At 42.9% G+C, this 20794-nt stretch overlaps 1 protein-coding gene across 1 annotated transcript in view; it reads right to left on the reverse strand.

The window, feature by feature from the left end:
- The window catches only part of MSN (moesin), a 56461-nt gene that overhangs the window by 16982 nt on the left and 18685 nt on the right, over window positions 1–20794 (reverse strand). The window contains exon 2 of the mRNA XM_068957714.1: window positions 9854–9937. Coding sequence (XP_068813815.1) covers window positions 9854–9937 — 84 coding nt within the window. The remainder of the gene's footprint in view (window positions 1–9853; window positions 9938–20794) is intronic.

Here is a 20794-nt window from a genome sequence, read left to right on the forward strand (position 1 = left end):
AATTTCACTGTACCTACTTACAGGCATCTGCAGCTAGTAATAGCTATTAAATATCCTGTTTGAAGAGGAGTGCAACAATATTAGCTCCTCACAGATCACTGAGCTATTAATCTGCATTAGTAAAATTGCAATAAGTTGATCCCTTGTGTTTAAGTCTTTGGAAATGTGTCAGATTTGATTGTTTATTCCACTTTGGAAGATGCAGAGAAACTTGAGGGTAGTAGCAAGGGTTAGAGAGCCATTTTGAAGTTTCATTTTAGCTTTACAAGGTCATTCCTATTGTCTTCCTGTCAGTGATCCTGCTCCCTCATTGTGATAAGAAATAACTTTGATATCTGAACAAACTTGGGAACAGCATTATCTGAGCCCAATGTGAATCTAAAACTTATGGCAAACTTACTGTTTAAGTATCTTAGTGTTCCACTTCCAAATTCCAGAACTCAATTTAAGACAGGTTACATCCATTTCTTCACTAAAACACTGAACCAGAAAAGTATGTTCTTTACAAATACTCTTGAAAATGTCTGGAAATCTACTAAACCCAGATTAAGCTTGGAGTTCTAGTTGGTTATGACCCACATGTTAAAGACTTACAAAATTAGCTTCAGGAGAAACATCAGCAAAGCTTTTCAGCAAAGCTGAAAAAGTGTTTCATTCAGAGCCAAGTTATGCTTCAAGCAGTTGCCTACACGTACTTACACAGCCTGTTCACAGCAGCAGTGCTGCAGTGCATCCCCTTTCCACCTCTGCTGCAGAAAAGAGAACATGCCACCATGCAGCTGCAACGCTCCAGACAGGCACCTCAGAAGAAGCCACTAAAAACTTTCCCTTGGAAAAGGGACTGTGCCAAGGACACAACACTAGTTTTATTTCTGTGGGGTTTGTGCAGTTTGAAGCAAAGCCACTTTGGTATTGGTGGTGCTTACTGTAGAGTCGCTTGTTTATCAAAGGCTTCAACACTTTCTTTTTTTAATTAAAAAAAGAACACCACATCCTGTGTTTGAGAACCTCTTTATGAAGCTTCTTTTCTTTAGAAGCAAGAAATACCATGGAAGTACAGAAACCAAAAGGAAACTTATGCATGCGATGTGATCCATGGGCAGAGAGCCCGGCACCATCAGGCATTCATCTCATGAGCACTGCAGAAAGCCTGAGCACTTCTCCACTGCCAGGAGAAAGCTAGTACTGCCAAGGTTATCAGCTGGCCTAACTAGCACATTGGATAATGAGATCCAAATGACTCAATGAACTCTAGATTAGGCCAAGGGAATGAACATAGCGTGCATTGGCTGACGTTGTCTCTCAAGAACATGTAACAAAGACAACAAATCAGAGGGGAAGAGGGCAATCTCATTGACCGCTGACCAAGATTAGCTACGCAGCTTCCCATTAGTTATCCTATGAAGAGGTGAATGGAGCCAGTAACATCACTCGTTTGCTTCAGGAGCTGACCTCATACCTGAGCTACCTTTCCAGGAAAATGTCTCAGCTAACACTTGTAAAGTTTCACCTTTGCAAAGGCCAATTGAACTCCCTCTTAGGTCATTTATGCAAAGTGAATGTTTCAAAGGCAACTTCCATTCCACACACTGATTCTGAATTAACTTCCTGGCATTTTATGCTCTATAACAGCGGTTATGTTTCCTCCTAAATGCCAGTTAACTGGTTCCCTGCAACTGCATAACTTGTTTGTTTCATAGGGATCCTGAAAGACTTTACAATGCATCTCTGCCCTGTATTGATTTCTCAGCAGTTTGCTGAAAGCATCTGGAAGATACAGGGTCTATCCCTTATCTCTTTTGAGTAGGGCACAGACTGCACTAGTCTTCTAAAGCGCTGAGCAGTGGGCCTCACCACTTTAGTACCTATTCCAGTTACGTAACACGAAGCCTTTTAGCGCCACTCTCCTGAAGAGCCACCCTGTCTCACTAGCACCATCAGCAGCAACATACAATCAACTATCATTGTTTGGGTCGCGTACATAGAGGAGTGCAATTCACAGGCTAGTGCATTTTAGACTCAGCAATAGGTGAAAATGTCAAAGTAGATGATTTTATGAAAATTCTCTTCTTCATGTATAGAATAAAAGTGGCATGCTTCTTTGAATTATATCCCATTTGAGGCAGTTTGATATACTGCAACAGAAATTCAGTAGTGACTTTATGGCAGAGACATCCCCCAAGAGACTTACTACTGTAAGTCAAGATGACTATCAAGATGATCAAAGGGCATTTGTTGCTCCCTACACTTTTCAACTGCTACAGTAGCATGCCAAATCTGTATTTAACAAGTCTGATAAAAAGAAATGTTTGAGACATTAGATGGTATTTCTACTCCTCTACTACCCTGCTGTTCTGGCTACGTACCTGAAAGATCACATGCGTAAGCAGCAGCACACTGCAGAAGTTGGACTACTTGCAGAACAGAAAGACAAACTTCAAAAAGGAAAGCTCGAAAAGCTTCAGAACACGGGAAGGAGATTCATGTCCTTTTATAACTTAAAGTTTCAAGCTTTAGTTTCTTCAACTGTCTTTTAAAAACTTATTGCTAAAGGAGATTGTTCCATTTTGCTTGCCAACATCATTCCAACTTCAACATAACGAAAGCTGCATGCATAGCTTACTGCACAAGCTGGTTTTGGCATCTGACAACAGCCATGGCGCATAGCTTTTGCCTCTGCATAGAAGAGTCCCATCAAAAAAAGAGAGTTTGTAAGCAGAAGGGAGAGAAGAATGGCATATGAAGAGCTTGAACAGTCACCCCCACAACTGGCTACAGCAGCATTTCAGAAGAGAAGAGGCATGGCCTGTTTTGGCCATGCCCAAGTATCTTCTGTTTTTAGGCACTGCTTTTTCAGTCATTTGATATTTCCAAGCAAGCCTAACTTTTTCCATTTGGGAGGGGGGCAGGGGAGGAGGAGAAGGAAATAGAATGTGTTTCATAGAAAAATGGTTTCCTATCAAAAACACCTTAGAATATGGTCTTGCAGGTACCACAACTCAGTATCCAAGAGGGGCTCCATCTACAGCCAAACAAACATTCAATCGCTCCCCTTCCATTCAGCTGATTTCTCCAGAATATAGGTGTTTCTAACTTGCCCCTGCCAAGGGTACCATAGGTGCTAAATGAGAGGATTGTCTCTGTAGGAGAGTTTTTAGCCTATTACAGTTTGCCATTAACCTCCCTAGCAACAAGCAGTCAATTTTTGGTTAGGCTACTGCTTTTATAAAAACCAGTAAGTTTCCACATGTCCCTGAGAAATTTGAGACATGTTTCCATACCACTTCAACCACAAGCCTTTGCTGCACAAACAAGATGAGTTCTGGGTTTTGCTAGAGGAACCAGCCGCTCTCCAGAGACTCGCCGCTTTCTACTACGAAGCTGTCAAAGAAAGTTCTCCGTTCAGCGCATTCACTTTCTGGATCAAGTGTTCCAAACCAGGCTCCTGCATATTTAATCATTGCTAGGGAGAAATTTACCAAGGTGAAGGGCTTCCCTACAGTCTCCCTCCCCATAAAGCTTTGTTTTACAGGCCACAAAAGACTAGCCACGCTTATTCCACAAATAGCTCAATGGAGTTGGAGTTTCTGATATAGTTTAGAGGGATTTGGTCAGCCTCTGTTGTCAGCTTTAGCACGAGGGAATAAACTGTCAGACTAGTGCCCTACAAAACCACTGAATTCAGTGCATCAGATAAGCCAGTCAGTACAGGGCACATGAACTCAGAATCTGAGTAGCTCTGGCTCCTAATGAAATCTGCAAGATCCTTCTGAAGAAAAACACACACATGCACACATCCCAGCACGCATTAGATTCACTGCTAGACATAAAATATAGGGAAGCATCAATTAGAGTGAGCAGAGAGATGCCGACTGTTACAGTTTTATTCCATAGCTGAGTGCCCTTTTCTATTACAGCTTAGCTTTGACCCCGGAAGCTCATGAAATTTGAGGAAAGGCTTCCTAGGAAGGCTAACTGCTTACTTTCGAAGTCTGAAGTGACAGATAAAGTACTTCTAGTGTCACGTTTTTCCTTAACCTGTGGCTCTTAAGAGGACAGCTATGCCCTTCAATGAGACTGCATGCTTTTGGTTCCTCTGAAGGCTTGTTCTGGAGCCACACACTGAAGCCACCATCTCTTGGACTTCAAGATATCCAGAGCCTAGTGCTGGAAGGACTGAAGTACACATGGAGAATTATAGGCTAAGAGAGCACAAAGCATGCCATTGCGAAGCAAATCTGGTTTGAAGTCAGAGAAATAGAGTTCATTTTAAGTTGGGGAAGGAAGTACTGACTAAACAGTTTAGTAACCACAACTCATTGTTAAAAACCCTGATGTAAGGCCCATCAAATGGGTACAGAGCCCCACCCATCTATTGCATTCACCACCCAATAGATCTACTGTCGCAGACAGCAAAGGAGCCTCTGCCAAATGTTGGAAGGAATAAGGGGCTCGAAAGAGGATGAAAGAGCAAGGAGGAACCAACAGGGTTCAAGGTCGGAAACAGAGTACTCGAGAAGCTGCCTTATACAGGGTGTTAGGGACATGGGGGAAGGGAATATGTTTTCACATCACAGAAGTGCTTGAAGATTTTGTGACTACAGTCTGTGTGCAGGCTGCCTGAGAGGCCTGTAAATCACAGTGTTCACTAAACCAGGGCATTTTTGGGAAAGCTTTCCAGGCAGCCAAGTGCAGAGCATTAGGCAAGTGAATTACTGTTACCTCTCCATGTCCAAGGTACAAGCTAGCTCTGCCTGGGATGACAGAAAACAGAACGAAATCTCACTGATGAAAGCTAGAATTGGTTTGCCTCCAAAAAAAAAAAGGGGGGGGGGAACCCGACAACAGAGGGACAGGACTTCAAAGCTATCTACAGCAGTATCATAACGTTAATCTTTCCCATATAGGAGACGTACTAAGCAATGCAATGCTTTGCACACTAGTCTCCAGTCAAACTACATTTCAGTTTGCTGCAGAAAAGGATCAAAGAGGGAAAAACCATCAGCTCCCCCTGTTGCAGTCCCATACCTGTGCCCTGCACACCTAGGAAAGCAGCATGCTAAGGTATCGTAAGGCAGTAGGTCATTCACTGCCAGTGGGGTAAGCAGCACCCTCCAGTAGGCACAGCCCATACTCAAACTCTTCATTGAATCCACCAGCAGCAGCTGAGGAATGCCATTTCTCCCTTGGTGGAGCTAATATTTTTGCTAGTGAGCTAGTACATGCTGGAGCTCAGCAGCTAGTGTTGAGGTATGCAAGGTGGAAGCAGTGACAGATAACCTGGGAGAAGACAGACTTGTACAATCCTCTGGTCTCAGTTAATCCAGATTTTTGTTTAAACTTGCAGGCATCCAAATCTGGCTTGAGGTACCTCTAGCTGATCATCAGCAACTACAAAACCAATTGCTATTTAAGCTAAAGCTGTATAATTGCAAGCTTAGGGGAGGGAGTGGTATAGGAAGATACCTTTAATAATAAAGCATGCTGTTACTATGCTGTTTACTATGCTCATAAGGATATTTCTAGATCCAGCTACATCGGGGCAGCAGCAGACTTCTAACAAAGTGGAGTAGCATCTGCCTTGTTCTGTCACTCCAAAAATTCACCTTAGCATTTTAACTAGACAGGAAAGAGGAAGATGGGAGCATTTCTACCCAAAAGCCCATTCACCTACCATTACTATGGAACTTTATCTCTACAGCCTCAAACTGCTCTTCCTCATGAAGCCATTAACTAGATAGAAGCTTTCCAGAAATCCTTTAAATCCTATTCAGAGTGGGCAAGTAAGTGCAGGATAACAAACATATTTATTCCACCTTTAAACACAATAGGTGGAAACAGACACTGCCTGAATGCTACTGAGCAAGCTGCCTGCACTGTAATAGTTGTGTAGCTAGAAACTTTGGTAAAAGTTAGTAGCTTCCTCTTTTCCTAACTCAGATCTAATGGTTCACTCAAAGCGAAAGGGTACTCTAGGGCAAAAAAATAATAAAATAAAATAAAAAATCAAGACATCTTAATATCCTTCTGGGAAAGGGTCAAAATCAGATTTCACACCAGAAAGTCTATATGCTGCAACAGCAAAACCTTAAGATAGCCTTACAGAGAAACTCGCCCTACCCCCCAAAAGCCTTGATGAAGGCAGCCACTGCTTAGCACCAGTATCATACAGAAAATACTAGATTAGCAATTGCCGGAGCACGTTCTAATTTAAGGCAATCAGAATACAGATAGCTATAACCTTGTTCTTATACATCCCACCATGGGACCCAAGACCTTCTCAGGATGAGACACAGTGAGCAGACTATTAACCAGACAGCAGCTATTGCTTAGTGCCCATTAACAATGTCAGCAGGGAGAATAGCTCAGCTAGCCTTTTTGCAGGAACTAATCTAGACACTGGCTCAGACATTTGAAACATACTGGGTATGTGCCAGCTGACAGCGTAAAAATTTTTTTAAGAAAGAGAAGACAGGAAAAAAAAAGTGGCTAAGCTACAAGACCTCACTTTGCCTAAATGCTCTAAAGAGTGAGGTCAGCAGGTGTTAGTTTTAGAGGGCAGCGAACCGAGACAGGAGGGTGGAGGAGAACAAATAATTAAGGGTAAAGTCAGTATAGATGAAAGCACAGCACTTTATAAAACCAAGGAAAGGAAAGTTTATGGAAGAGTAAGAAGCCTATAGCAATCTGTTGAGAATGGGCCAGGAGATGAGGCGATTTGGTTGCAACGTGTCACCTGATCTGGTTACAGTGGAGAGCAGCATTTGCATCTACACGGTTGGCACAGAAGAGCTCCCCCTGTTCATGTCTTTGCCTCCAGATGATCTTTGATATCTTTGATAACTAAATACCAGAGGCTCCTTGTTATTGGATCCTTTCATCACCTCACACTCAGTAAGACTTGTCATATGCTGATCAGTAAGTTTCATAGCCCAGTAGTTTAAGATGGCTCAAGCCCTGTCCTGATATTAACCAAGCAAGTCTAGTTATTTACTATAGGCTCACTGGAAGCACTCATGTTTTCGTTTGGTATTCAGGTAGCTCTTTATGCAAAGATTAAGAATTTGTTTGAGCACGTCCATACACCAGAAGTACCTGCTCTCCCCCTCCCCAATAACTGTAGCCTCATTTACTGTGGAAGTCTGACTAAAAATCTCTTCTGCAATAGGGAAGAGCCTTGGATTTCCCATCAAGAAATAAGCAGGCCGGTGTGTATTTGTATTCTAGGGCCAGAATGAAAAGTTTCCCATTGTGGCAGAAGCTGAATAGGTACTTCCTTCACAGTTTCCTTAATTATCCAGAGCCACTTATTAAACTGCAGGTCAGTAACAGAAGCTAGGATTACCTTCCCCACTGATCCACTGACATAGCAGTAGCCTCCAAAGTGCCTTAATCCATCCCAAAGATGGAACACTTGACACCCCCACATGTACTGCCAGCTCCCTGCACTCCCGAGCCCTGGCAGAGCAGTGCTCTTTCTACCTCCCTTCTGAATCACTGCTGTGTAGGTCTTGAATCACGTAGTCAAAGCCTACACTCAGTCACGGGTGAGGCTCCAGGACAGTCATTTCAAGATTAGTCCTATCAAGAACCAAAAGCACTACATGTGTATGTGTATGTGTAGCACTACAAAGAAATCTTGTGTGCTAAACAACAGAAAACGGCTTAATTCTTGTGGCTACAGCACTCATCCAAGCAAGTCTATGATACGCGGACAGTTTCAAGAAGTGGTGTACACTGGACCTTTTAGAAATAGCTTACATTTATAAGTTAGCTTTAGACATAATACATTTTCTTTTCCTCTGCACTTGAAGCTACAGTATTTCTTTAGTTCCTCTTCCCTCCCTCTCGCAACTCCACCTACAACCCAGGCCAGCTGAAGCAAACCCTGCCTCATTTACATTAGCAGCTCAGAAACTTAGTTCTGCAGTCGTGTTTGTTTTCTCCCTTCACACAATGTTTACCATGGAAAAACAAAATAAAACTTCTGTTTAGACAGGTGCAGTGTGAAATGCATTGCAGAGAGGAGCACATACAGCTGGTCAAGAGCATGACACAAATGAGTGAAATCAATTACTAAGACATGAAAAGTTCCCATACAAGAAGCATGATCCGATGCTTCTCAAATACAGACAAGTTGCTCAAGTCCAAGTTTGGCACTACAATTTCAGTTTGTGCTCTACGTCAAGGGCGGCAAAAGCTGCAAAGCTGCAGATGGACACGAGCTGACTGAAAAATTCACTTGCAGAGTAGAAATACCACTGAAGTCAGTAGTAGTGCTTTTTTAGCACCAGCTGCTTTATTTGGATAACTGTGTCAGAAATTAGATATAGAAAAATAATCACAAAGAAGCATCCAACTGAGGGGACCCTCCCCCCCCCCCCAAAAAAAAATAATAGCTCACCTTTTGATGAAGTTGGAGTATGTTAAATCATGTTATGGAAGCATATTCCAATAAAACTAACTGTGGTATGTTGTGCACATGAATTCTAGGCAGAATCCAGCACTCAATTCCGTTACCAAATGAATCAGACTTCTTTTAGCCCCATGTGATCTCAAGTCTGGGAGCCACTGACCTATGCGATAATATGCAGACAGCTGAGAAACTACAATGCAACTGAGCACCTTCCTGAAAGCCTTACTTGCCTTTCCCGTTGTGAAAGGGTGTTCTTTACCAAGAGACTAGGATCTCACCCTGCTCCCCTTTCTCTCAGGGCTGGGCTGCAGAGAGCACTGCGTTACCTAGTGTTGAATCACCCAGACGAGTATGAGACGAAGTAGCAGCTGTTGTGGTTAAAAATAAAAGAGTGAATAACATAGGTTTCTGGACCCAAATGAGATAGCTGACTTCCATGGGTAGGTCAGCCCTCAACTTAACTTTCTTCATTAAAACTGGTGCAACGTAAAGCTGGCCCCAGAACATCTAGCACTGCTGAACCACACCCATGTTGACATGTCTGGTCTGGCAGTTCCTTCACCTTGTCATTACTCTAAGACTCCTTTTCCTTAAGCTATTAACTTGTTCAGATTCCTCTCCAAGTAGCAAAGGCTTGACCTCTTCCTCAGTGAGCTGACAAAGCCTCTGCTATCTGCAAGACAAGACTGCCTCACTCGCTAGTGAAACAGATGCTCTGAGGGGAAGGCAGTTGCCTAGATATGGCCTTTGGGATTACAGCCTAGACATTTAGTGGGGCCTGTCAAAGTTTCAACAGCTGCAATTGGTAACATCCCTCTTCAGCTGCTCCAAGTTTGGGCTGCACACGTCTCCCTGCTTCTGTTTGGCCCAAAGTAAGAGGAAATCTGCCCAGCCAGTGAATGCAGAGGAAGGCTTAGGCACCCAGATGAAGACAGCTCAACACAACACAGTACATAACTTTTTTACAAAGATTTCCCTCAGAGCCTGATGGCAGTATCAGACAGAACATTGTTTCACCTGCACTTAAGAGTTGCAGCAACATTTGAAACCCCAACTCTGCTTCTGTTCCAGAGACCAACTGCTCTTTGAAATCCATTATACAACACGTGAACATAAGCCAACCAACGAAAGCTTAGCTCCCCTACAAGACAGTTCCTATTTTATGAATTATCACAGACACCTACTGCTTTCCAATCCTCCTGATGAGATACAGCAACAGTTGAGTTTCTTAGGGGTCAAAACAGGCTCCAGAACTCCCGGAGCTAAAAGAGTGCATTAGTTTTGAGAAAAGTATGTAATTTTTGATTATGCTGAGTTCTCTTGAGGATACTATACTATTGTTTAATCTTTGAAGCCCTTAAGAAAGTGTTTACTATTGTCTCAAGGAAATCACATCATCAGTACCAACTGTAGGTCTTCTGCAGCTCCATCACTTACCTGATCAAAGAGTTGCTTCCCTGTAGTGTTGGGCTGGATGGCAAACTCCAGCTCAGCATCCATGGTGGTAACGCGCACACTGATCTGGAAGACAGAAGATGCATCATTACAACACAGGCGCCAAGTAAAGAAAAGCCACATCTGTCTCCAGCTAGGGACCAGCTCCCAAGCCTCCGGAAGCTCCACTGCCAGCAGTTACAAGCCTTCTGCCAGAAAAGCATTCCCAGCTCTTAACAGTTTACTAGGAGAACATAAACCTTCCTGTTTTGCAGGATAAGAGTTTATTCTACCCCAACTAATATTGCCACATGCGAGACAGTCGGTTACAGTTTATGAGCTTAGCTTTCTGAGCATAGAATATCTCAGCAGCTTTCACTAAAGTAAAGATGTTCCAGACCTTGATGCACACAACCAGACATCCAAGTTCTTCCACTTGAAGGACAAATGTCAGAGAAGTCCCAGGAAGCATTAAGAACTTAGCCTATTGCAGAAGGCCAATGGATATAGAACAATATTGTTCTAGTCTCCATGGATATTTGGGCAAATAAGGCACAGTCCCTGGCATACTCAGAGGGCAGGATGCAAAACAGACAGAATGCAAGGATGACCTTACGTGCTAAGGCAAAAAGAATGCATACTGAACTAACACATGCACTAATAAGTGCAGACACTTCACAGGACAGCAGAATAATCCCAAGACAGCCATCTACTGACCTCCAGGTCCTTCTGGAAGGAGGAAGATCTCTGTAAACACTGAAGAAATGATTTAGGTGTAGCTTACTATGCAGTTAAGATTTCATAACAATATTAGGCCTCTGACATAAAAAGCAAGACAGACATAAGATCATGAATTGTCATTTAAAAGACACGTTCTACGATGCACTATCTCAACGGTGAAGTCTTGTAAGCATGTTTTCACATGTAAAATGAAAGTGAAAAGGGAACAGCAGCAAGGAAGTTTGCAATTTCATCTCACAGAAGCAGGAAAACATCAGTACATCTTAAGGACACGCCAATAGTTTAACCAGCAAAGGCTCTTCCCCTCAAAGGCGGCTGTAAAACAGTGCTGATCCTATTCACAACTCCTGAACATTGCTGGAAAACCTTATGCAGATTCTTAGGAATAGACAGAAACACTCCTGCCTGAACATGGGGATGACTGCTAAGTTTTGACTAGGCTAATTTTAAGGCCCTCAGATACACCAAGGTGTTTGAGAATTCATTTCTATTTGCATTCCCATCAATTGAAAAGGGAAGAAAAAATGCTTTACAGCTGATGTATACAAACCAGAAATAGTTTTAGAACAAACTGTGTTCTAACGCTTTTCCATCAAAGCAAAGTTTCAAAACAAAGTTATGCAGTCGAGATTGCCAGTGCACCAATCCCCAGCACACAGGCACTACATTCATCATTCTCTTCCTTACCAACAGCCAAAATAGCCTGCACCACCAAATCCTGATTTATTTGCTCTTCAGTGCAACCAATCCTCTTATCCCTCCCTGCAAGCTTTCTCTTCTCTGGGCAAAGGGGGAGGGCAGGGAAGGCGTATGCTGTGGACAGTTTTAGTAAAAACTCAAATTCAAATTTAGACTAGATTTTAACCACATGACACTAGAGACTAAAAAAGCAAGAATAAGCAGAGAAATATTCAGGGAACCACCCAATACTGCTATGAAAGCAGCCAATTCAGTTCCCCTTATTTCTACTGAGTACATGGACAAATTTCATATCTATCTATTTTACTTAAGACATCAGAAGAACCTACAATGCAAAGGACCTACAATCAAATTTGTTCATAAACAACAAGGACTTAGGTAGTTAAGACCGAGTCAAGTGCAAAAAGAGACTGCTACACCCAAATATATCTCAAAGTTTTGCAATAAGTCTACTGCAGCCTGGTACTAGTCACACCACTATTTGGTAGTTGGTATCACCTGGTGATGAAGCTAGGGGTTTTCTCGTTCTAAGTTTAGCTACAAATCTAAGCATATCCTATAAGAGGTTAAGGTAGGCTTAGCACAGCAAAGTTGAAGACAAAAAGAGTTGCAGTTCTGACCGTAGCAGGGAGATACATCAGACCATGTTGGAGCAAAGATAATGAACAAACAGACCAGGAATAAGTTCTTTTTGAAACCCTCTGAACCTTCTGACACAATGAAGTTGAACTGAGAAACAACCATCCCATTGAAGCAGTAAGGGAAGAGCAAAGAGCGTGGACTCATAAGCTGTCAAGCTTTGTTTTACAACCAGCAGCTTCCAAGAGCATGCAGTTGTCTTAGGATTTCTTGCTATACCTTCCCATAGCTAGTCTCTCCAGAATCTAGATGTTGACAGCCGGCAGATTTTACAGTGCTTTGGTAAACCAGGAATCTAACTGCTTCCTAGAATTGCTGAGGGCCCCTTTAGCTAAAAACTTTGTTAATTATACTTGGAAGTTGTCTCTTGCACAGGTAGCCAGAAATTGCTGACTTGTACCTCTGCCTTGCCTAGAATACACACCAGTGAGGGCGAAGGTGCCTGTAAATCACTTCTAAGTATAAGATGGGTTACACTAAACAAGCTGCTAAGCAACAAGTTTTTTTTTTTAATTGTTTATTTTTAAGTCTTTCTTTTTCTCTTTAACCACTGTTACTGCACCAGTGACCAAAGAAGGAAAATAGTCCTTTTGCTCCACTGTTTAAGGATAAAATCCAGTAACTACTGCTGGCTGATAACATCTGCACAGGTGATTGAACACTAAAACATCTGCGCGTGGTCAAAGTGCTAGAAAACAGAACTGAAACATTTGTGGCCAGCTCTTTCCATCTTGGGCCTGAATAGCTTTTAAGCAACACTCCAAATCAGAGCCTAAAAATTAAAATAAAGCTGCTTCAAAATAAGCATTCTTACAGAATATGTAATTCATGCAGAAATCTTATTGTAAGACGTGGGACCTTATTTTAGTGTGCCAACAAAGATACATGTTGGAACCAGCAAAATTCCTTCAGTGTCACTCACTTAAGAGCACTTATGCTACCTTACCAGTTATAGTCCTTCAATTACTACATTTAGTAGCAGGAGATTTACATTTGCCCCTAGAAGAAGCCCTTTGTGCTCAAGATGAGCAGCAACCTCAGGATTAGGAGCAGTGACGAAGTCTCGAATGAGATCTGTCCTCACAGTTCAGGCTGTGCTATTTCAGAGGCTTGCATGAGCTAAGATACCACAGGAAACATGCTTGTGCTTTACAGAACCACACCCCGGTAATGTTAGCTTCCCTGATCTGAACAAAGTTATAACAACACATTAAATAGAGCACCGATGTTAACCGTCAAGGGACTGATTGAGGGAAAGCATGTCCTGGGATGCATCAGTGACATTTTAACCACTGGTTTTGTAGCAATTTCATATTGGGCTGAGAAGTAGGTTGCTGTAAGTTTGAGCTTTGTAAGCCTTACTGGTGTGGAAACAACATACAGGGAAGAATTTTTTTCCCATATGCTGCTAAGCTGTTTTTTTGAGCCACTTGTTGTGACTCGACAAAGCAAAGTGATGATTGCACCGTTTCAGGTGGTGGGAGGCACTGCTCTCCACTCCCAGTTAGCCGATAAGAGACATGAAACAACACCTCAGAGCAGATGCAGCCTAAGTAGGGTGTTTTGTTTCAGTTCAAGAGCTTAAGTCCTGGTGCAGAAAATCCAAATTGGTTCTTCTAGCACATAAAAAGGCTGAGAAACCAAGGACCCAGGGAGCTTGGTTCTGAAAGACATCCAGGGACCACCTTACACCGGGGAAAGTCAATTTCACTGTGATCTTGTGTTCTGCCTGCAGCTCTCAGGGGCAACCTACATATCAAAAGATCCGTGGACTGCTTATAATCTCTCCCTGAGAAAGCAACATGCAGTGCCTGGCACTGACTCCGTTCTCCTGATTCATCTGAAACCTTACTTTTACTGAATCACCTTACTGAGGCATTCCCAGCTGAGCACTGCCCAATATGGAAGTTACACAAGAGACATACAATAGATAAAGTGCTATACTGGGAAAAGCCAGCATAATCCAGTCCCACCATAACTTAGACTCTTCTGTTTGCTTTGTTCCTTGTGAGTTACCCTGCCAAGTGCATTAATCTAATTTACCAATGTTGATTCTAAGCAGGAATAACCTCAAGATTAATTAGCATTAATCTTTCGAACTTCGTATTTCCAAACCATCCAAATGAGGTTTCCCTAGGCTAAATACCCTAGCATCTATGAAGTACTAGGCATAAGTTTGCCTCATCCCCATGAGAAACAGCAGTAGTGTTTGTATGAGAGCTCTCTTCCCAGCTCAGAATAAAAACTTTGCTTCCAAGTAACAGTGCAGGAATGGTAAACTGCTAGTCCTGATAGTCCTGAATCAAAGGCACTGTACAGTCCCTTTCTCTGCAGGCACTGCCTCTCCACCCCATAACAAGATAAGGGATGACTGAAAAATCCAATTATTTTCCCAGGGAAATACAGCAAGACCACTAAACTGAATGCTCCAGAACGCAGCCAGGCAGACACGGAGACTAGGTAAGGCTGCAAAAGAGCCAAACTGATTCCCCATTAACGCCTTCATTTGAGGACTGGCACAGCCATCAGTATGCTTACTGTTTGGTTTGTGAGCAGAATAAACTGCTCCTCAAAATGATAACCAGCATGGACTGCCAAGCATACACAATTCCTGCTCTGCAAGTCCAGACAGGGAAGGCACACTCCTATCACTAATATCAAAAGTGTAACAGTGAGAAAGACATTACCCCCCACTGATCAGAGCACAAGGTCCACAGCGCCAGCACTGATCTCTAAGTACACTACACCCATTTTCTGAAATTGGCTGTTAGTAAACTTTTGTCTTAAGCCCTCAACACTCAGGAAGTGCTGTTGGAGAACCTACTGAATTTCATCATTAACAACTTTACCAAAAATACTATTCTAATGCAGTAAGTTAAACTGAAGTTGTATTTAAAGCAACCCACTGAGCTCATTCATCTTCACATTTATAGTGTACTCAGAACTGCATCCAAACATCTGCCACCCTTGAAATTCTACTTAGATCTTAAACTAGCAAAAGTTTTATCCTAGTAGCGGTCCTCTATAGAGAGGCTTCATTTGTTTTTCCATTATCATTTAATATATTACTTTGCATACAAACAGCTAACAATATTGCATGAAGTGCTTCCAGAGGAGTCTACCTTGCATGTAAGAAGAAAACTTAAATATTTCGGCAGGGAACTTTATACTCAACAAGCTAAAAAGTCCTCAAGAAAAAAAAATTAACTGATTCATTTCATAACAACAGTTACAGGAAAGAGCCAGAAACCTAGTAATTCTCTCTCTTCTCTATTTGAGGAATTGCTATTGTTTTACCAGTCAAAGCAGGGCTACAGATTCTCCCTACCACAACCCGTTAAAGAGCTTCCAGCTGCCAAGCACAGCAGTTGTGGCAAGGGCAAGACCTCCTGCACAGACAGAGCCTTTTGCATGGATTGGACGTTGCCCCAGTGCCAAGCTCCTTTTGATATTCAAAAGCCTTCACAGGGTACCACCACCTCTTCCCACAGCAGCGTCTAGCAGATGGCAGGAGATAGGCACCCGGTACCACTGTTAAGATTTACAGCAGGTCTTCTAAAAAGTTTTAACTTTCCCCATACACCTTCCAGTCCTGCTTTTCACCTGAGATTCTCAAGAAGTTTTACTAGTAGCAACGGTTATCAGTTATTTTTCAGATCTTTGAATGAATCCTATTAATAACCTGCTGTAACTACTTCCTAAGAGGATAGTTTATAGGAGTATATGGAAGGACAAACAGGAAAGACTGACACCATCATATTAAACAACAGCTGTTATTACTGGTACTAGTACTCCAGTATGTTAAGCAGTGTAAGAAGCAGAACAGATAATTGTTTGCCATAAACTTTGAGACAGGAACAGAACTAGGAAATTAATGTTAGAGTAACAGGCAGAGTCAGCACAACAGAGTATCACTTCTACAAAACCTTGACCTTGAGTTATTAAAACTTCTTTCCTCCCTGGATTTCCTGAATGCATGGAGGCTGTTATACACTGCTAGCCTGTAGGCTTCAAGCCTCAGATACTAATGTTTCCCAGGTTTATGCCACCAATCAGACAACTGCCAGAGAAAATTGCACTGTATTTGGGAAAAGTCATACTTCATCGCTCATTTAACTGCTATGGAAAAGGAGCAAGCCTAATTGAAGAGAAATTCCAGGCCATTCCTTCATCTTTATAGACCCTATATATTTTAGGGCATCTGTTCACCCAGAAGTTACTGTAGGGAAAGATAGCAGACTAACATCATGCATCATGAACCACAGGAAGTTCCATCTAAACCTGAGGAAAAACTTCTTGACTCTGAGGGTGACAGAGCACTGGAACAGGTTGCCCAGAGAGGTGGTGGAGTCTCCTTCGCTGGGGATATTCAAAACCCGTCTGGATGTGACCCTGGGCAATATGCTCTAGAGGTCCCTGCTTGAGCAGGGAGGTTGGACTAGATGATCTCCAGAGGTCCCTTCCAACCTCAACCATTCTGTGATTCTGTGATCAGTACCAACAGTCCTAACCAGAGAAATATGGTAAACCCAAGAAAGTTGCATGAAGAACTCAAGATCTCATCAGCACCCTAATAATCTAAAAATCTGCCCAGTTTTGGCTTTCAGCAAGACTAACAACAGTACAATGAGAATTGCACAACTAACCTAACCACAAACTCCCAAGTGCTTCCCAGAGGTCAGATGCTTCTCAGCACTTCTAACGGAGCAGATCCGCTAACCTGGGCCCTGCCACCTTGTACACCCAATGCCCTGCTGAAAGGACAGGAGCTGCTCGCCGACCCACAGAACACACCGTGGCTTCTTGCTCTGCTCAGGTCTAAAAGGATCCACAGAAGTAAGGCTCCCACCTGCAGCACCTGCAATACTCACAGACATCTGGCTCTTTTCCGAGTGCCAGCGCTCCTCTGAGAACAGTCCCGGGTCCTTTGTGTGTCGAGTGAGGCTGGACTCAGGTCATATGAAAGTGCTTGCAATTTCTGAAGGGATTACATTTAATTAAACCAAGCCCCCTTCTAGCAGTCTTAAAGGGCCTTTTCATAGTCCTAAGCTCATCAGAGAACACAACAGCAGCAGGCCCACCCAAGCCACCAGCCTGACCCCCACGCGCTGCAGCCCAAGGAGGAAATATTAACCCTCCAAACGGCTGCCTGGAACTCGGCAGCCCTTCCCACCCCCACCCCTCCATTCAGGGCCAACAACATCCCTCATCTGACTGAGGCAGGGAGCCACACAGGCCACGGAAGCTGCCCCGTTCCCACCCCACTATGCCGTTTTGAATAAATCCACCATAATATAATAAAGGAGGGGCTTGTCCACCTTTGAGGCACTCAGTATCAGAGAACCAGAAGTACCACTTCTGTGCTACATAATACGCATTATAAAATCCCCCTTCCAGGCATTTATTCTGTCTTTGCTTTGTTTTGGTAGCTCGCTACAGCCAGTAATAGGAACTCCCCTCTTACAAGAACCTCTGATGATTTTAATGCATAGTCTGAAGACAAAAAACTGATATTACATGAAGACTGAGCTTTTTTGAACATATAGACTGTAGTCATCTTCAACTGAAAAACTAAAAGGGGACACAAGCAAAAATCATCATCTTAAAGCTTTTACCTTTCATACAAGAAACCCTTAAGACTTGTCCTTTCCCCACGCATCCCCTCTGCCTTCCTTGTGCATGTGACACCACAGCATCTTAGCTGATTTTGCAGATGTTATGATCAGTTATTCAACTGGGGCTACTTTTAATTTCATTTCTGACAAAGCCAGAGAGATTTGGAGTTGACCGCACCCTTCAATAATATGCTAGTTATAAATGTGTCCCTACTTTCTGCACCTGCTCTATGTTAAGAGGTGACACAGGACAATTAGCTGTAGATTGAGGACCAAATTTCTGAGGATACTGAGCTTCCTAGGGATCTGGTAGCTTACTGCCTTTCTTACAGGTTATGGTACCTTATGCACCCAGCCACCATTTAAAGTTAGTCTAACATTACAAGTGTCAGATGACTTTACATGAACAAGAGGCATGTGGCTGTCATTACAGCATTAAAATCGCCAATCGTAAGAGTCTTGGACTCAACAAGAATGGCAGGTCTGAGGCTTATAGTAAAATCTCATCCACGCTTCAGAGCCATTTACTGAAAGAAATGTGAGTTCATATCTATAAAACTAAATTAAAAAACTTGCAGAAGGAGGACAGGCTTCCTATTAAGCAACCAGAGGCAAGCAGAGCATGGGACTAGATACTTGATCTCAATTAATGGGCTCAACCAGTATCTGGAAAAAGCTGAGCAGAAACATCAGCAGCAGCACTGTGCAAGCACAGAAAAAAATTCCACTTACGAGCTTCAGCAGCAAATATTTTTTCTGCCCTGTTCCCTTATCCTCACCACCACCACCACCGTTGTAGAAGACTAGGAGAAACTGTACGTCCAGTGTGCTACAAAGTATACATCACCAGGCTCTAAAGCTCAAAAAGAGTGAGGAGCTGGTAGCATCCTCCAGTTTTACTGGAAAGTACATACTGCTGCTGAGTGACCTAGAGAAGAAATAGCAAGATTATGGTCAGGCAAAGCACTCCCCAGCTAAACTACAAACGTGATCCAACATGCGTGTAACCACCGGCTTATGGGCAAAGCACTATAGCCCCATATGCAATACACTGCTCTATCCGAGGTGTACCATGTGTATTAATAGGTCCATTTACAAAAATATTTTCTTCATTTTAAGTCAACAGGTAGATAGGGCTGAGCACTGCACCTTCAATTAAACATATACTAAGGTCAGTGTTTGAATTAAAATTAAGAAAACAGCAGATCACTCTGTGGCAATATGATTGTTGTTCACCCTACTTGCTCCTATATGATAAACTGAAGGAAAATTGGGAGAAGGCACCACCAGTTCACATCTCGGAAGGACACAAGTACTGGCAACTCTGGTATCCTCCGAAGCCAGTAACGGTGCAGCAAGCTGTGCCCTGTTCCACGACAGTACATGCTAACCCAAGGTGCAGCCACTGCAGCCTCCCTCTCTCCAGCTTCACTATCCAGCCCTGTCCCCACCAGCACGAGCACTAACAAGACAGGTCAGGGAAGTGATCTGGCTAAATATGTGGTCCTGCTCTTTCCCTGTGAAGGAGCACAGCAGCAAGCCGGTTTAGAGGCAAACCCACTACGGAGCCACACTTTAACAAAGCCACATTACAGCCATGTCCCCCTCAACGCTCCTCTGGTTACCCTAAGTCACGAGCAAGGCAAGATGGCCCACGGGGGAAGCAAGCTGCAGCTTTCACACAGCTTCTGAAGAGCCAAATGTTTGAGAACAGCGGGGCTAAAAAGCTGCCACAGGAAGTGAGCCACAGTAACTGCATTCAAGACTGAGAAAGTTTGCAGCTTTGAAGAGCCTACTTGCAGAAACTGAACTGAGAAAGGGTGGAGGAGGGAACGCCTGAGCTGGAGGAAACCAGACGTGCCCTGTGACACAAGCGTGCATCTGACATTTTATCTCACTTCAGCAGAGGCACTGAGGTGGGTGTTGCCAGTGCAGAAAGTTTTCTGTCCACTTCTTCCAGAAAACATACCTTTACACTCATTTACTATCATCAGCAGGTCAGAGGAGAGCTGGTTACAGCATTGGGGCCATTAAAATAAGAGCTGTGCTGCAACTAACCTACTCTAGCAGTTGGTATCTAACATTAAAGTATTTTAGAAGTGCCTCTGTCCCATGCAGAGCTTGGAAAGCGGAGAAATTTTGCCCTAGCTACTAAAAAGGTTCAAAGTAAGAAGCTGACTCTAGCATCCATTCCAGCAGCATTTCCTATACGAACATTCCGATAGAATTTATAGCAAGCATTTTAACAGTTTTTGAGAGCCAATTCCTATTCCTGAAAAGGATAAGGAAAAAAAGATTCATTGAATTTGCATGAAAAATCTAGTATAAAATATAAGGCTAAAGCAGTTAGTTTCAAAAAGGAAAGACAGCGATTTGTCCTAATACAAACCCTACCACACTGCAGTGTTAGAGCCCCAAATACATATGTGTGTGGCTGTTGCCACAGGAGATTATTTTGGAAGCTATGGTTAAAACAGCAAGTAGCTTGCCCACATAAACATAAAATAGAACTCCAGAAGGGTTTTTTCAAGAAACGCTAGGACTCACCAAGTGATTTTGCAAGTTTAACTCTGCAGAATTTCTGCTTTAATGGCCAATGTTTACTACCTGTTTAATCCTCTGCTTGACCACTTTGTGCAGACACTGTCCTTCAGCCAAGTACTAATCAGAAGAATCTTGAGAAGCGCACTCCTCCTGACACAAGGAAGTGTTTCCCCTCCTTTTCCTTCACTCCTTTCGGCAGTTCATGGGAATATCATCTCAATATCCATCAGCTGTTTTTATTTGGCAAGAATCAGTGCAGTAAGACTGCACTGAATCATATTCAATTACAATTCAGCATGTTGGCAGAGTGACCAAACTCCCTCAAGAAATCTCTCCCAGGTCCTTCTTGCCGTAGCTGTGGATTCTTCTAGCTGAAGAGAAAGACCTCTCTACTTATGCCCAGCAATAGCCATCTATAACAGATGTTTATGAAAATATGCATTCTACGCAGTTAAAGACTCCTTAGATTAGAGGTGGCAGGAAGATGAGCAGATGAGCTGTACGCTAGAACTGAATGCCATAGGTTAACAAAAGCAAAAAGAACAAAGATTAAGTTATTTGAAGAGGCATATCAGTGAAGGATCCATGCTGTTTGTTCCCAGCAGAACAACCTCTTATTGTAGAAAGTCTACCTGTACTTGAAACCGAGCAGTACTCCAGAGCAGTAGCAAGAGCTACTAGTTACCATGACCACCCTTATCGGAAG

The sequence above is a fragment of the Struthio camelus genome, chromosome 11 (assembly GCF_040807025.1).
Source record: "Struthio camelus isolate bStrCam1 chromosome 11, bStrCam1.hap1, whole genome shotgun sequence".
Taxonomy (NCBI): domain Eukaryota; kingdom Metazoa; phylum Chordata; class Aves; order Struthioniformes; family Struthionidae; genus Struthio; species Struthio camelus.